This window comes from Camellia sinensis, chromosome 2 (genome assembly GCF_055761805.1).
Source record: "Camellia sinensis isolate YWXY chromosome 2, ASM5576180v1, whole genome shotgun sequence".
NCBI lineage: Eukaryota > Viridiplantae > Streptophyta > Magnoliopsida > Ericales > Theaceae > Camellia > Camellia sinensis.
The window spans coordinates 1,629,448-1,645,000 of NC_138962.1; the positions used below are offsets into that span (position 1 = coordinate 1,629,448).

Consider the following 15,553-nt stretch of genomic DNA (forward strand, 5'->3'; position numbering starts at 1 on the left):
CCAAATAGATCGTTAAGGTATAGTGGTTTCTGGACTGAACTTCCATTTTTAATTTAATGCAACTTTCACTTTTATTTTTTTTCAACTTCCATTTTTATTCAATTTACTTTTTTATTAAACTTCCTTTTTTATTTAATTTCCAAATAGATCGTTAAGGTATAGTGATGTATGGATTGAACTTCCATTTTTAATTTTCTGCACCTTCCATTTTTATTTTTATTCGACTTCCATTTTTATTCAATTTACATTTATATTCAACTTCCTTTTTTATTTATTTTCCAAATAGATCGTTAAGGTATAGTGGTTTATGGATTGAACATCCATTTTTAATTTTATGCAACTTTCATTTTTATTTTTATTCAACTTCCATTTTTATTCAATTTACTTTTCTATTAAACTTCCTTTTTTATTTAATTTCCAAATAGATCGTTAAGGTATAGTGTCTTCTTGAATGATCTTCCATTTTTAATTTTCTGCAACTTCCATTTTTATTTTTCTTCGACTTCCATTTTTACTCAAGTTATTTTTTCTATTCAACTTCCTTTTTTTATTTAATTTCCAAATAGATCGTTAAGGTATAGTGACTTCTTGAACGAACTTCCATTTTTAATTTTTTGCAACTTCCATTTTTGTTTTTATTTAACTTCCTTTTTCATTCTAGTTTCTTTTCTACTCAACTTCCATTTTTATATAATTTCCAAATAGACCGTTAAGGTATAGTGGTTTTTGGATTGCACTTCCATTTTTAATTTTATGCAACTTTCACTTTTATTTTTATTTAACTTCCATTGTTATTCAATTTACTTATCTATTAAACTTCCTTTTTTACTTAATTTCCAAACATATCGTTAAGGTATAGTGGTTTCTGCATTGAACTTTCATTTTTAATTTTCTGCACCTTCCATTTTTATTTTTATTCGACTTCCATTTTTATTCAATTTACTTTTCAATTCAACTTCTTTCACTACAACAAATTTGGGATTTAAAGACGAAACAAATTTGTCCCAAAATGTATATATTTCGTCACCCAAAGTAATTACGACGAACATTTTTCGTCACCCGTTTTGTCGCCAAAGGGTCGTCGCTAAAGGGTCTTAGAGACGAAAAAAAAAATTCGTCATTGAAAATGATAAATTTATGACGAATTTTTTTGTCTCCAATACACTTTGTTGGGAACATACTTGTAAGTAATTAGCGACAAAATATTTTGTCATTAAAGGAGAAATTAGAGACAAAAGTATTTCGTCATAAATATAAGAAATAGAGACGAAATAATTTTGTCACGTTTAATATAAATGAAGACGAAATTTTTTTGTCAAAGAAGCTACCAATAGAGACAAAAACAAATTCATCATTAAAAATGAAAAATTTGTGACGAATTTTTTTGTCTCCAATACACTTTGTTGGGAACATACTTGTAAGTAATTAGCGACAAAATATTTTGTCATTAAAGGAATAAATTAGAGACAAAAGTATTTTGTCATAAATGTAAGAAATAGAGATGAAATAATTTTGTCACGTTTAATATAAACGAAGACAAAAAAAAAAAAATTGTCAAAGAAGCTACCAATAGAGACAAAAACAAATTCATCATTAAAAATGATAAATTTGTGACGAATTTTTTTGTCTCCAATACATTCTGTTGGGAACATACTTGGAAGTAATTAGCGACAAAATATTTTGTCATTTAAAGAGAAATTAGAGACAAAAGTATTTTGTCATAAAAATAAGAAATGGAGACAAAATAATTTTGTCACGTTTAATATAAACGAAGACGAAATTTTTTTGTCAAAGAAGCTACCAATAGAGACAAAAATAAATTCATCATTAAAAATAATGAAATAATGTCAAAAAAAATTCGTCACACATTGAGGGTAATAGTGACAAAATGTGACAATATTTTTTGTCACGACAAATTCATTTAGCGACGAAATAAAGAATTCATGACAAAATTAATCATCCACCTAAGCTAAATAAGAGACAAAAAAAAAACCTTCTTTAGGGATGAAAAATTTTGTCAATAATTCCATAATATTTTTTTCCACATTATATACCTATTTTATCAAAATCTAAATTTTAGTTCAACAAATATGACCCTGTTCATGTTGAAACCTGTTGAATATAACAATTCCATCACAACTTAACCTAACCTGTTATCAACACATTTACGAATTAACAAAATGAAGATATCCATTCATCATTACAAATAATTTCATCCTAATACAATAAAATAATGAAATATCCACAAAATATCCAAAAGTTATAACTTGTTCAATTCCACCAAAAATCCAACAATAACTAGTGCAACTCCAAAAAGTATGTGTATCCTTATCAAACAAAAATGAACATTCAAGCAAATTACATCATTGTTGCACGTCAAAAATGCCACTCTAATCCAATCTGCAAAAAAATAAATTAAAAGTTTTAGTAATTAATCAATTATACAAAAGATTAAAAACATTAGTAACTCATCAATTTACAATTAGATCAATTATACAATTTATCCCTGTAACAGACTTTTTTTGAGATTATGAGAACAAAAAATTAATTTTAAGGCTAATTCACAAATGGTGCATCCCATTAATGTGTCGTAAGTTCATACAACTTATATTGGTCCCTCCCAAGGTGCATCCCATTAATGTGTAATAGCTTACCGCTCAGGTGCTAAACTTGAGTTATCATCACCACTGGAGAAAGAAAGAAGATCAATGAGTGTGGATGGGGGTTCCGTAGTCAAAATTATAAGCTACATCTTCACGCTATTTGCAAGGGGCAAAAAAGAAAAAAGAGAAAAGAGAAGCACTAGGTTAATATTGCAGAAACAGCAAAATCAAAGCCAATCAACAGTTAGGACTCTCACTGACAAATCTTCTCAATCTAATCCTAGTTGCATAAAGTCTAATAAAAGTTCAATTTCAATATCTGAAATGTTTCACTGCTTTGCCTTTGTATTACCAAGTTAGTAAAAAAAATTTATGAAACCATTTGAAGCATAAAACAACCATCGTAAGTGAGTGGTAAGTCTCCCAAACACACAACAACACAACTCTCGAATGAGCCATACCAGCAAGCACAACAAGTTAACAATCATCCAAGTAGACAAATTACTACAACTAAAAGAACAACAAGGTCTTTAACACTCAATCCCTGGGATGCAAAAATTGTTTTGAGGAGAGTGATGTTGCCAAAGTTCTATGATGAACTTGTGTTGTAATGTATGACAACATTATTGGAATATATATTCTAACTAACAATATTCTAACTAACAATATTCAGTTTTTTTCCACAATATTCACCCTTAATATTTTAAAATCACTAGAATAATACAAATCCATTAATAGCTACGCAATGTTTAAAACATTTCTCCATTACCGAAACCAAAATTTAACCAATGCAATTTCATGAAGCCCATCCCCAAAACCAAAAAAAAACAACTTGGCGAGTTTACATTGTGTGGGGGAGGAGGGTGAAAGAGAAGGGCAGGGGGTCATCATCTATCTTACAAAGCATTGGACTTGGCCTTACTGCAATTTTGTTAGCCCATAATTACTTGTCAATTTAGCATGTAGACTTTTTCAATATGATTAGTGTGCCTTTTGCTCTGTCATCTTCACTTGTTGATAACAGCCTTAGTTGTTAAAAGAAGTGTAGACTTCTATCTTTGACCTCATTACGAGATGACAAACCTCCACTAATGATAGAATTAAAATAGTTATAGCATAATAAAAAATTAAATTGAGATAATTTTTTGGCTATGGAAGGAAAAATTGAACTTACCCAACTCTCTTGGAATGACTTGAATTGCGGTCCATTATAAGGCGTACATCTCAGACCTGGAACTATAATTCAACGGTATTAGAAATACTCAACACAAATAATTAGTTCACCATCAAACGTAATATACCATCACATATTACGTTATAGCCCCACAATGAGTAGCCCAAGAAGCACGAAACTTAGGAAGTGGATACATCATACATGACAGTATTGACACGGTAGGAAGTGGATACATCATACATGATTTACATTAACACTCTGACTAGCCATACTTGAAAATGACATAAAGGGGTAAAAAAGTGCAAGTAACCATGATAGACTACAATGCTTAGTACATACTGCAGTGATGCATCAAGGCTAACTGAAAATTCATTTTCAAAGATAAATCCAAGTGACAGTATTGGAGAGCAAAGTAATGATTGTTGGGCCCCTTTCCTAAGGTCTTAAATTTTCTGGACTACTGGTGTTTGTCTAATAAGGTGTCAAACCACAGGTTAATAAAGGTCTTAGGTTCAAGTTCTATATATGCATTTGTTTCCTTGTTGGCATTTTGCTTCTCCACATGTTAGGATGTTTTCATCTCCACATGCAAGACGGGATTGCACATGACGAGGGTGTCGGAGAGCTCAATATGCATTGTTGGGCCTCTTTCCACACAACTTGACCTTTTGGGATTAGTGGCGATCTAACAGAAGTAACATATAAGGTTGAATTCGTCAATAAGCTAGGTGTTATATGAGCAGTCCCTCGAAAAGTTAGATATCATAATAAGTTGATAGCATGCATTATGAGATACAAATAAAAAATAAAATCAAAACTATAAAATATAAAAATTATAAAATTATAATCCGTAAATCACTTAAATATACTAAACAATTCAAACATTCTGAATTCCATAATTTCATTCATATTTCTTATGCTAATGAAATAAAAGAAAAACATTTACCTTAATAATCACTTGATTTCAAGAATCAGGGCCTAAAATGAATAGATGAGAGTAGAATCCAATCTTTGTTGAACAAATCTAACCTAAAACAGAGTAGATAATTACACATACACCAGATTAGCAGAGCAGAACAGCATATATAGCAGATACACCAGAACAGAGAACAGCAACAAACTGTTGAGCTAAAATTACCAAGAAATGGCATATAATTACCTTTAGAAGCATGGACTAGAATAACAATTAAAGATTTCTTCTTTTCCAATTCAAGAAGTGTGTTTAAGAAAAAATACAAAAGAATCAAGTTCCAACATTTCAATTGACGATGATGAGGGGGAAAAAACTTTAAATTAAGAGAGAGAACCAAATTTACTTGTCCGGAAAAGCAGCAGAGTTGAAAGGGCACATATGACTAACCTCTTTCAAATTTCCATTGTTGGAGAGTAATTTCTTGTTACTACTGTACATGACAGTTGGCTTATCTAATGCAGCAAATACATGTGTTGTATTCTTTGATGAGAAAATGCAGAGTGTTATAGGCTGGGTCCCAAGGGACAAGATAAAGGACAAAACCTGTGTTTCTAGCTCAGTCAAATGGGCTTGTTTTCTTCTTCTAGAGTGTCTAGCTAATTCTCTATTAGAAAGCATTCTGAAAAACACACAACAACGAGTATTCTAGGAAGAGAAGCAAAGAGAATGTACACATGCATAAATACTCGGCTAAAAGGTGATAAAAAAGAAACTAGTATGCTGATCAACTTGTGCAGAATTACACTATTTAATAAACTCTCCGTCTCCAAGCAAAATAAATAAATAAATAAACTCTGTTGGAACAATCTAACTACCAATTTTTGTCTTTGTGTGCTTTCATCAGTCCAGTGATTTCAAGAGTAATGTAATGTAGCTCAAGGTTTTAAAAGGGGCAAGGCAAGTTCAAGATTTGTCGAAACATGAAACTTTCTTAGGTCTCATCAATCCAGTATATACAATCCTAATTGAGGTGCCTAATTGATGTATAATATTCAAATATACGACATATAATAAATATATAAAAACAAGTAATCTATGTCACTTTTAACGTCCACAATTTACAAGAATAGCTAATATATAAAATTCAATAGTATGAATCATGAAACTATTGAAACTATAATTGCAAAAAAAAAAAAAAAATACATATCTATACTATTATATAAAGCGCACAACTCTTTGAAACTTTGTCACGAGTTTTTCTATGCCTAGAATACCCTGTCAAATCTCATTGCTTCAAGCTTGGTAACTGCCATAAGCTTGGTAACTGCCATGATTGATCTAATGGCTTCACACACACACGTGGCATGGGCAGTCACTGCCTGTTACGGCTGAATTTCACAAGTGTAACATGTCCAACTTCCGAAAAATTAGAAGCTTGGATCGTCTAATTTTTTATGATGTTAGAAGAAGAAAAGACTTACATTTGATAGTAAAGAAGAAAAGACTCCCTTTCCAAACAAGAATTTCCTCCTTTCAATCTCAAGATTTGCCAAGTATGGACATCTTGCAGAGTCAGTACTGGCTTCTGCGAATAACTTTTGTACAAAAGCTGGCGCAATTAATATATGAGAATCAAACTGCACACATCCAAGTCACACAAATCAAATTCAGCATAAACTTTTGTGGAAAGAACTGTACCAAACAATAATTTATGTAATGCAAGGATTAAAATGTGCACCACTTCATCTGACAAGTGCGCAAGCTTGCAATCCACAGATTTTGATGGATGAATTGGATCACTATCAGCACCATTACACCAGCTACTGTCATCCTCGAGCAAACAGCCTAAGTAATCCAGGAAACACTCCTAATCATCAGGGCTGCCAGATAAATAAACAAAATTAATGGTTTGGAATACATGTGTAGATGTAGCATCAACTACATCAGAAAGAGGGTAGAGATGGTGCAACCACAAGTCCAGAAAAAACCAATGCAAGAAACCCAAGTTATTGGGTAAAGAATATGCAAAGAATATTGTATGGATGCAACTCACTCTACTCTTCAAGGAAGGATCCCAAAAAAAATTCAGATCATTCTAGAAGAATGTAGGCACAAGATATAACGAATGTGAGGATAGGATATTATTTAGAACTTAAGTTAGGCCTCATTTGGGAATTGTTTTTTTAAGTGGCTTTTTAACTTTTTGGAAAAAGTTACTAAGATGTTCAATTTTTTTTTTTTAGTGGCTAAGTTGCCAAACAAAGCCTTACTAATCTGTCGAAGGAAGGATAAGGGGAGAACTCAGCTCATTACACCATTAAAGACCAAATTTTGGGACCGCATAAAGTGATTGGTCCATTCAAGCAAGAAATGATGCACCCATGAACAAAGTTAAAGGCACAAAAATGAAACAAACGGGGAGCAACCAAGGGAAACAGAAGCTAGCACATTATTAATTCAATAAGGGGAAGGAGAGATCAAGTTGCTAATTATGAATAAATAAAATCATTGTAAGAAACATTAAAATTATCATAATATCAAATGAAAAACAGTAAGATATTGCAAAGTATTCTTGTAATCAGATACATCAAAACAGTAATTTTTTGATGTACAAAGGGTTGACTAATTTCAACCTACATTTTATTACAAAACAGTAAGATATTGCAAAGTATTCTTGTAATCTGTAACGCCCTCAAAATAATAACAATAAACCCATCTAATAGGACATACATTTACATATAAACTAACCACATTCTTTCATTCTTTAGAGTTCCACTACATAAGTATTACATGTTAACCTCATAACAAAATGCCCTACGGGCTTACAGCTTTCCAAGTTAACACTTGGTTACAACAAAGAGTTCTAACTCGTTTACACATTAAGCCCTTGGCTTGAAATTACATGTAATACATCAAAAGTACAACAACAAAACTATGCCCGCCACTAGCCTCCCAGCTATGTCCTTGGAGGTGGCATGCTTCCTGTACCTGAAAATGATGTTCCCATATAGGGTGAGCCACAGCCCAGTAGAAATACGCTAAACCAACCATGGACAATGACTAAAACATTAGCAATTGATAGTTGGTCAACACTGATACAATCACATAAATTACATATTTATGTCAACGACTTACAAGTCCCAATTACTTTTCATTTTCCCTTTTTCAACAGATAAGCATGCTAGCTCTATCATCATTTCCACAGATATGTATAAAAACTATATCTCACATTCAGATAAGCACAAAAGCTATATCCACATTCTCAACAGATATGTATATCAACAATATCCACAGATAAGCATACAAGCCGTATCCACATTCTACAACAGATATGTATACCAACAATATCCACAGATAAGCATACAAGCTGTATCCACACTTCACAAAGATAAGCATATGAGCTCTATCTTCACTTCTCTAGACAAGCATATGAGCTCTGTCTACGGAGTACATCCCCTATCTCCTCCAAATACCTATCCGGTTTAGAGGTACATCCCCTATCTTCCCCTAAACCGCGGAGTACATCCCCTATCTCCTCCTCTACACATAACGTATATAAACACAGTGGTTCTATATACAATCACACAATACACACAATTAATGTATTCTATCAACCGTTAAGTTCCATGACACATTCCATTGATTAGTTTCCGTTTACCTAATCATCATGCATTGTCTACAACAATCTCGACTATCCTCCACCGATAGCCCAAAGCAGTTATTTCTAAAACAGAAAATAAATGCACAAATGGATATTCAATCAACATTTCATTTCCTCATTTCTCACCAATTAATTATCCCAATTAATTAAACAATGTAATTAGGCCATTTTCCATAATTACCATTTCAACCCTTAGGTTCCATTTACATCAATGATTCAACAATCATTCCATTTTTCCATGCCAAACATGCATCTAGGTTTATTATGAATAAAATCCCAACTTTTGTAAAATTTACACAAAAGCCCCAAACTTCCCCAAATTACCAAACTAAGCCCAACATCTCAAAATACCAAAATTTAAAGACAAAACCCATAGAGAGGAGTAGGTTATCCCTACCTTGAAGTTTTAGCCCAAAAGGAGATGAAGACTCCAAGATCAACTTGCTCCAAATCCAAACTTTTTCAGATTAAATCGAAGCTCTCAACGCCCTCTATCTTTTTAACAAAGGCCCTAGGCTAGATTCCCACCCTAGGGAGATCAAATCTTAGAGAGAGTGCAAGTTTAGAGAGAGAGGGTGTCGGATTTAGGGTTTAATCAAAGAAAAGGACTGAAAAAGTGATGTTTTAGACGCTGCTGCCCGCTGATATAAAACACGCTCGCTCGAGCGAAGGATTGGTCGCTCGAGCTACCAGACACAGAAAACTCTCGCTCGAGCCAAGAAGTTCTCGATCGAGCGAAGAAAAACCCAGACCGCTCGAGCCACGAAAAGCTCGCTCGAGCCAGAAACTACAACTCTCAGGTCCAGAACCGGGTGCAACACAACGCTCGCTCGAGCGACCACTCCTCGCTCGAGCGAAGGCCCAAAATTCTGGGCAGCAACACTTGGTTTCCAAACACAACCAACCTGAAACAAACCTGCCCAACACATCCTATAACTCAAATACAAAGTACAAAGGATGCAAACTAGAAAATAAACAACTACCAACATCCACGGACACATGTCCGGATCACTGTACAACAAGGGTAAACCCGGGATCGCTATAACCTCCCCCCCTTACAGAATTTCGTCCCCGAAATTAAGCACAAGTTTTCAAAAACAAGTTTTCCTCCATTTTAAACAATGTTACATTTTAACATTCAACAATTCGACCCATTACCGGTCATCCCATCCCTTTAACAAGAGACATATCACAATATGTAAACAACATATGTATTTTCAACATGCATTAACATTATGCACTATCCTTCCAATTTCAACAATATATTTAACACATATAATGTCACTTTCAACTTCCATATTAGGCAAGTTCCAAAACATACTTCCAATAACCAAAACATTTTCAATGTTTCACAACTTAAGACATATATCAAAGCTCTTAAGTTCAACAAGATGTAAAATTTAAATACAAGATTACATATCAACAAACAAGTCCGGATATTTCTCTCGGACTTCCAACTCACGTTCCCAAGTGGCTTCCTCCACTCCGTGATGTTTCCACAAGACTTTCACCAAAGGAATGGTCTTGCCACGCAGGACCTGATCCCGCCTATCCAAGACCCGAACCGGTCTCTCCTCATACGAGGCATCCTCATCTACCTCTAAATCGCTCCAATCCAGCACATGTGATGGATCTGGCTTATACTTCCGAAGCATACTCACATGAAACACGTCATGCACTCCGGACAACTGCGGCGGTAAGGCTAACCGATAAGCAACCTCACCTATCCTCTCAAGGATCTCAAAAGGACCAATAAACCGAGGGGATAACTTCCCACTCTTCCCAAATCTCATCAAGCCTCGCCTAGGTGATATCTTCAGAAAGACATGGTCACCCACCTCAAACGCCAAAGGTCTCCTCCTACGGTCGGCATAACTCTTTTGTCGACTCTGGGCTGTAACAAGCCTCCTACGGACAAGTTCAACTTTCTCCGTCGTCTCCCTAACCAACTCCGGACCCAACAAAGGTGCATCACCCACCTCGGCCCAACAAACTGGAGACCTACACGGTCGGCCATACAAGGCTTCAAACGGTGCCATACCGATGCTAGACTGAAAACTGTTGTTGTAGGCAAACTCTACCAATGGCAAGTGCCTCTCCCACGTCCCACTGAAGTCCAGGACACAACCCCGAAGCATATCCTCGAGGATCTGAATAGTACGTTCGGACTGCCCGTCAGTCTGAGGATGATAAGCCGTACTAAAGGTCAACTTAGTGCCCAAGGCACTTTGCAAACTCTGCCACAACCTAGCAGTAAAACGAGGATCTCTATCTGAGACGATCGTCACTGGGACCCCGTGCAATCTCACTACGTCCCGAATATACAAGTCGGCAAGATGATCTACCGAATCTCTCACGCGCATAGGAATAAAGTGCGCCGACTTAGTCAACCGGTCTACAACCACCCAAATAGCATCACTACCCCGTTGAGTCCTCGGAAGACCTACAACGAAGTCCATAGTGACATGCTCCCACTTCCACTCGGCAATAGGCAAGGGTTGCAACAAACCTGCTGGCCTCTGATGCTCGGCCTTCACTTGCTGGCAAGTAAGGCATTTCGATACGAAAACAGCCACATCTCTCTTCATACCCCGCCACCAAAACTGGCGACCCAAATCCTGATACATCTTAGTACCTCCCGGATGCACCGCAAGGCGCGAATGGTGAAACTCTCGGAGTACTTCCTCTCGGCAAGACTCCGGTACAAACAAACGGTTTCGGTATCTCACACTCAGGTCGGGATACACCGTCAAACCCTTCTCAACTTTCCCACTGGAGATCTTCTCTCGGAGGGATTCTACCTCAAGGTCACCTCTCTGTGCCTCTAACACTCTAATCACAAGTGTAGGCTGCGCAACAACAGAAAACAAGGCCGCAGTCTCAACAGATTCGCCAAGTAGCAAATCAAACTCGCCAAGTGCTCCCAACATCTCCCATTCCCGGATGGCTATACAAGCTACATCACTAATGGATTTCCTACTAAGGGCATCGGCCACAACATTGGCCTTTCCCGGATGATAATGCAACTCAAAATCATAATCCTCGATGAACTCCATCCATCTCCTCTGCCTCAGATTCAAGTCTCTCTGTGTAAACAGATACTTCAAACTCTTATGATCCGAGAATACCTCGAACCTCTCACCATAAAGGTAGTGCCTCCAGATTTTCAAGGCAAAGATCACAGCTGCTAACTCTAGGTCGTGTGTAGGGTAATTCTTCTCGTGTATTTTCAACTGACGTGAGCCGTAAGCTACCACTTTCCCCTCTTGCATCAACACACAACCCAAACCCTCTCGTGAGGCATCACAATAAACCGCATAACCCAACCCTCTCTCCGGAATAATCAACACCGGAGCGGTGGTCAATCTAACTTTCATTTCTTGAAACGACTTTTCACAAGTCTCACTCCACACAAACTTGACTCCTTTCCGAGTCAGTCTAGTCAACGGTGACGCTAACCTGGAGAAATCTTTCACAAACCGACGGTAATACCCAGCTAATCCCAGAAAACTGCGGATCTCAAACACACTCTTAGGCTGTGCCCAATCTTGCACTGCCTCAACCTTGGATGTATCAACAGACACCCCTTCCCCGGATACCACGTGGCCTAAGAATTTGACTTCCCTCAGCCAGAATTCACACTTCCCAAACTTGGCATACAGCCTATGGGCTCTAAGTAACTCAAGCACCACTCTCAAGTGTGCCTCGTGCTCCTCCTCAGAAGACGAATAGATAAGGATATCGTCCACAAAAACAACCACAAATCGGTCTAAGAACTCCCGGAAAATCCGGTTCATCAAGTCCATAAAGACTGCCGGTGCATTGGTAAGCCCGAATGGCATCACCAAAAACTCGTAATGGCCATACCGAGTACGGAATGCCGTTTTAGGAATGTCTTCCTCCCTGACCCTCAACTGATGGTAACCCGATCTCAAGTCTATCTTAGAGAAACAACGGGAACCCTTCAACTGGTCAAACAAATCATCTATACGGGGCATAGGATACTTATTCTTAACCGTAGCCCGATTCAACTTTCGGTAGTCTATACACAATCTCAAGGCACCATCTTTCTTTTTAACAAAGAGGGCCGGTGCTCCCCACGGTGAAACACTAGGGCGAACAAAGCCCTTATCTAGCAATTCCTGGAGCTGAACTTTCAACTCAACCAACTCTGCTGGAGCAAAACGGTAAGGTGCCATAGAAATCGGCGCCGTACCAGGCACTAAATCAATAGAGAACTCTATCTCTCGGTGAGGTGGCAAACTAACGAGATCTTCGGGAAAAACATCCGAATACTCACAAACCACCCTCGGCAACACAATCAGTGTCTCATCACACTTACTACTCTCAAAGCTGGCAAGTAGACTACTAAGCTCACTTCGCCCTCGCGAGTCATACCCCGGTGGCAAAACACTACCAACCCGGTCTCCCAAGAAATGGAACCACTCCCCGCTCAAGGTACATAACGTGACCCTCTGGCGGTAGCAATCAATAACAGCCCGGTATGACGATAGCCAGTCCATACCCAAAATAACATCAAAACCCTTCATGGGCATGACAACAAACGGAAAAGGAAGCCTATAGTCGGCGACCTCTATATCACATCCTCTAACACCCTGTTTCAGGATCAACTCACCACCCAAAGGCGATACCACACAAATAGGAGATGCTAACTGTGCTAACTCCAATTCCAAAACAGATGCAAATGCAGCAGATACAAAAGAATGAGATGCACCCGTGTCTATCAACACATTAGCAACCGAGTTGCAAAACAGAAAAGTACCTCTCACTACTGATGGAGCCGGTACTAAATCCTGCGCGGTAACAGCATACACGCGCCCCGTAGGCCCCTGGTCTACCTGCTCACCTCTCGGAGCAAAAGACTGCTGCACAGACTGGGATGACGAAACTCCCGGATTGGCCCTCGAGGCCTGCACAGACTGAGCTGGCTGAAAACCCTACGTCTGCCTAGAACCAGACGCTCCCGAAGTGGCACTCAACTATGGGCAAAACCTCTTCATGTGCCCAGGTTGTCCACACTGGTAACAAGTCAAGAGCTGCCCCCTGCCCAAACTCTGACTCTGCGGTCTAGCTGAAGAAGAAACAGCTTTCTGACCCCCACCCTTCTGCGGGCAAACAGAAACCTTGTGACCCAGCTGGCCACACTTGTAACAAGTGAATTCCCCCTGACTGCCTCTCCCCGAGCCTCCACTCGGCACTGGAAAGGTCGATCTAGAAACTGCACCCTGAGACTGCTGAGGGTTATAACCCTTCTGTCTCCTGCCATCACTCTGACTATCCTGGCTCCTCTTGGAGCCTCTCTGACCCTCATCCTCCTCCTGCATCATAAGCTCCATATGAGCTGCAGCATCTACCAGGTGTCTATACTCTCGAATATAAGACCCACCAATTCTCAACTTGAGGCCCCGCCTCAACTTCCGCTCAAACTCATAGCAACGGCGTTCCTCAGACGCCACCAGTTCAGGTGCAAACCTAGACAGACTGGTAAAAGTAGCCTCAAACTCGGCCACTGACAAGCCCTGCTGATTAAGCCGGCTAAACTGATCCCTCAGCTTTTCCCTAGCCGCTGCTGATAAAAACCTCTCCTGAAAAGCATTCACAAACGCCTCCCAAGTACCACCAACACGAGTTTTCTCGTACTTCCACCATTGACCCGCATCTCCCTTCAGTTGGAAGGATGCCAAGGTCACTTTCAGTGCTCCATCCTCGATGCCAAGCATCTCAAACGTCTTCGTTGTCTGTTCGAGCCATTCATCTGCCTTAAGCGGCTCTTTAGGATCCCCGATAAACTCGTCCGGATTACACCGGAAGAACTCCCTCTTCAAGAAAGAAGGCCCAGCCTCAGCTGCCTGATTCCCAGCTCTAAGAATACCCAAAGCTCCTGCTATCTCTCTGGCCAAGGCACCCATAGCCTGCTGACCCACTGGCTCGGCCACATTGGCCTGCCCAACTCCCTCCTGCACTGCCGGAATCTCACCCTGTGACGGTGCTTCCTGCCTCGCAGGTCTACCACGCCTAGCTCCTCTTCCTCGTCCTGACATCCTAATAAAGGCAACACAGAACATTAGCACATTCACGAATGTGCCGAAACTAAACACTAACGTCCTAATGCATGGACAACTGTAATTCACTCCACATAAGCACATAAACACATAAGCACTTACGAATTTCATTTCCGGATAATGATAGTCCCGAGGCGTTACTAGAGTTCCGGTTAGAAATAGCATTGATCAAGTGCTTTTCCAACAAGACTCCCAGAAACTCAAGGATCCAATCAACATCCCAGAAATTAAATCCCATACCCACATAGTCACATAAGCATGTTATCACTTAAGCACATAGCATATGATACTACATCTAAGTCTCTATCAAGCGAGACAAACCCATTGTGATCCTAATCACTTCCCACGTACCCAAAGTATTCGAACCCGGTACGCTCTGATACCAAGTTGTAATGCCCTCAAAATAATAACAATAAACCCATCTAATAGGACATACATTTACATATAAACTAACCACATTCTTTCATTCTTTAGAGTTCCACTACATAAGTATTACATGTTAACCTCATAACAAAATGCCCTACGGGCTTACAGCTTTCCAAGTTAACACTTGGTTACAACAAAGAGTTCTAACTCGTTTACACATTAAGCCCTTGGCTTGAAATTACATGTAATACATCAAAAGTACAACAACAAAACTATGCCCGCCACTAGCCTCCCAGCTATGTCCTTGGAGGTGGCATGCTTCCTGTACCTGAAAATGATGTTCCCATATAGGGTGAGCCACAGCCCAGTAGAAATACGCTAAACCAACCATGGACAATGACTAAAACATTAGCAATTGATAGTTGGTCAACACTGATACAATCACATAAATTACATATTTATGTCAACGACTTACAAGTCCCAATTACTTTTCATTTTCCCTTTTTCAACAGATAAGCATGCTAGCTCTATCATCATTTCCACAGATATGTATAAAAACTATATCTCACATTCAGATAAGCACAAAAGCTATATCCACATTCTCAACAGATATGTATATCAACAATATCCACAGATAAGCATACAAGCCGTATCCACATTCTACAACAGATATGTATACCAACAATATCCACAGATAAGCATACAAGCTGTATCCACACTTCACAAAGATAAGCATATGAGCTCTATCTTCAC

The 15,553-nt window shown here is 38.5% G+C and overlaps 1 protein-coding gene and 1 long non-coding RNA gene across 2 annotated transcripts in view; both read right to left on the minus strand.

Annotated features, from left to right (window-relative positions):
• Window positions 1-2,779: 2,779 nt before the first annotated feature.
• LOC145819827 (uncharacterized) lies at window positions 2,780-6,457 on the minus strand. The gene is made up of 4 exons (XR_014360596.1): window positions 6,429-6,457; window positions 6,172-6,327; window positions 4,724-4,806; window positions 2,780-3,839 (listed from the first exon to the last, which is right to left on the minus strand). It is a non-coding gene; the product is annotated as an uncharacterized LOC145819827 (long non-coding RNA).
• Window positions 6,458-6,462: 5 nt separating this feature from the next.
• The window catches only part of LOC145819828 (homeobox-leucine zipper protein ROC2-like), an 11,226-nt gene continuing 2,135 nt past the window's right edge, over window positions 6,463-15,553 (minus strand). The window contains exon 3 of the mRNA XM_082913685.1: window positions 6,463-6,570. Within this exon, the coding sequence (XP_082769811.1) occupies window positions 6,565-6,570 (6 nt within the window). The 3' untranslated portion in view covers window positions 6,463-6,564. The remainder of the gene's footprint in view (window positions 6,571-15,553) is intronic.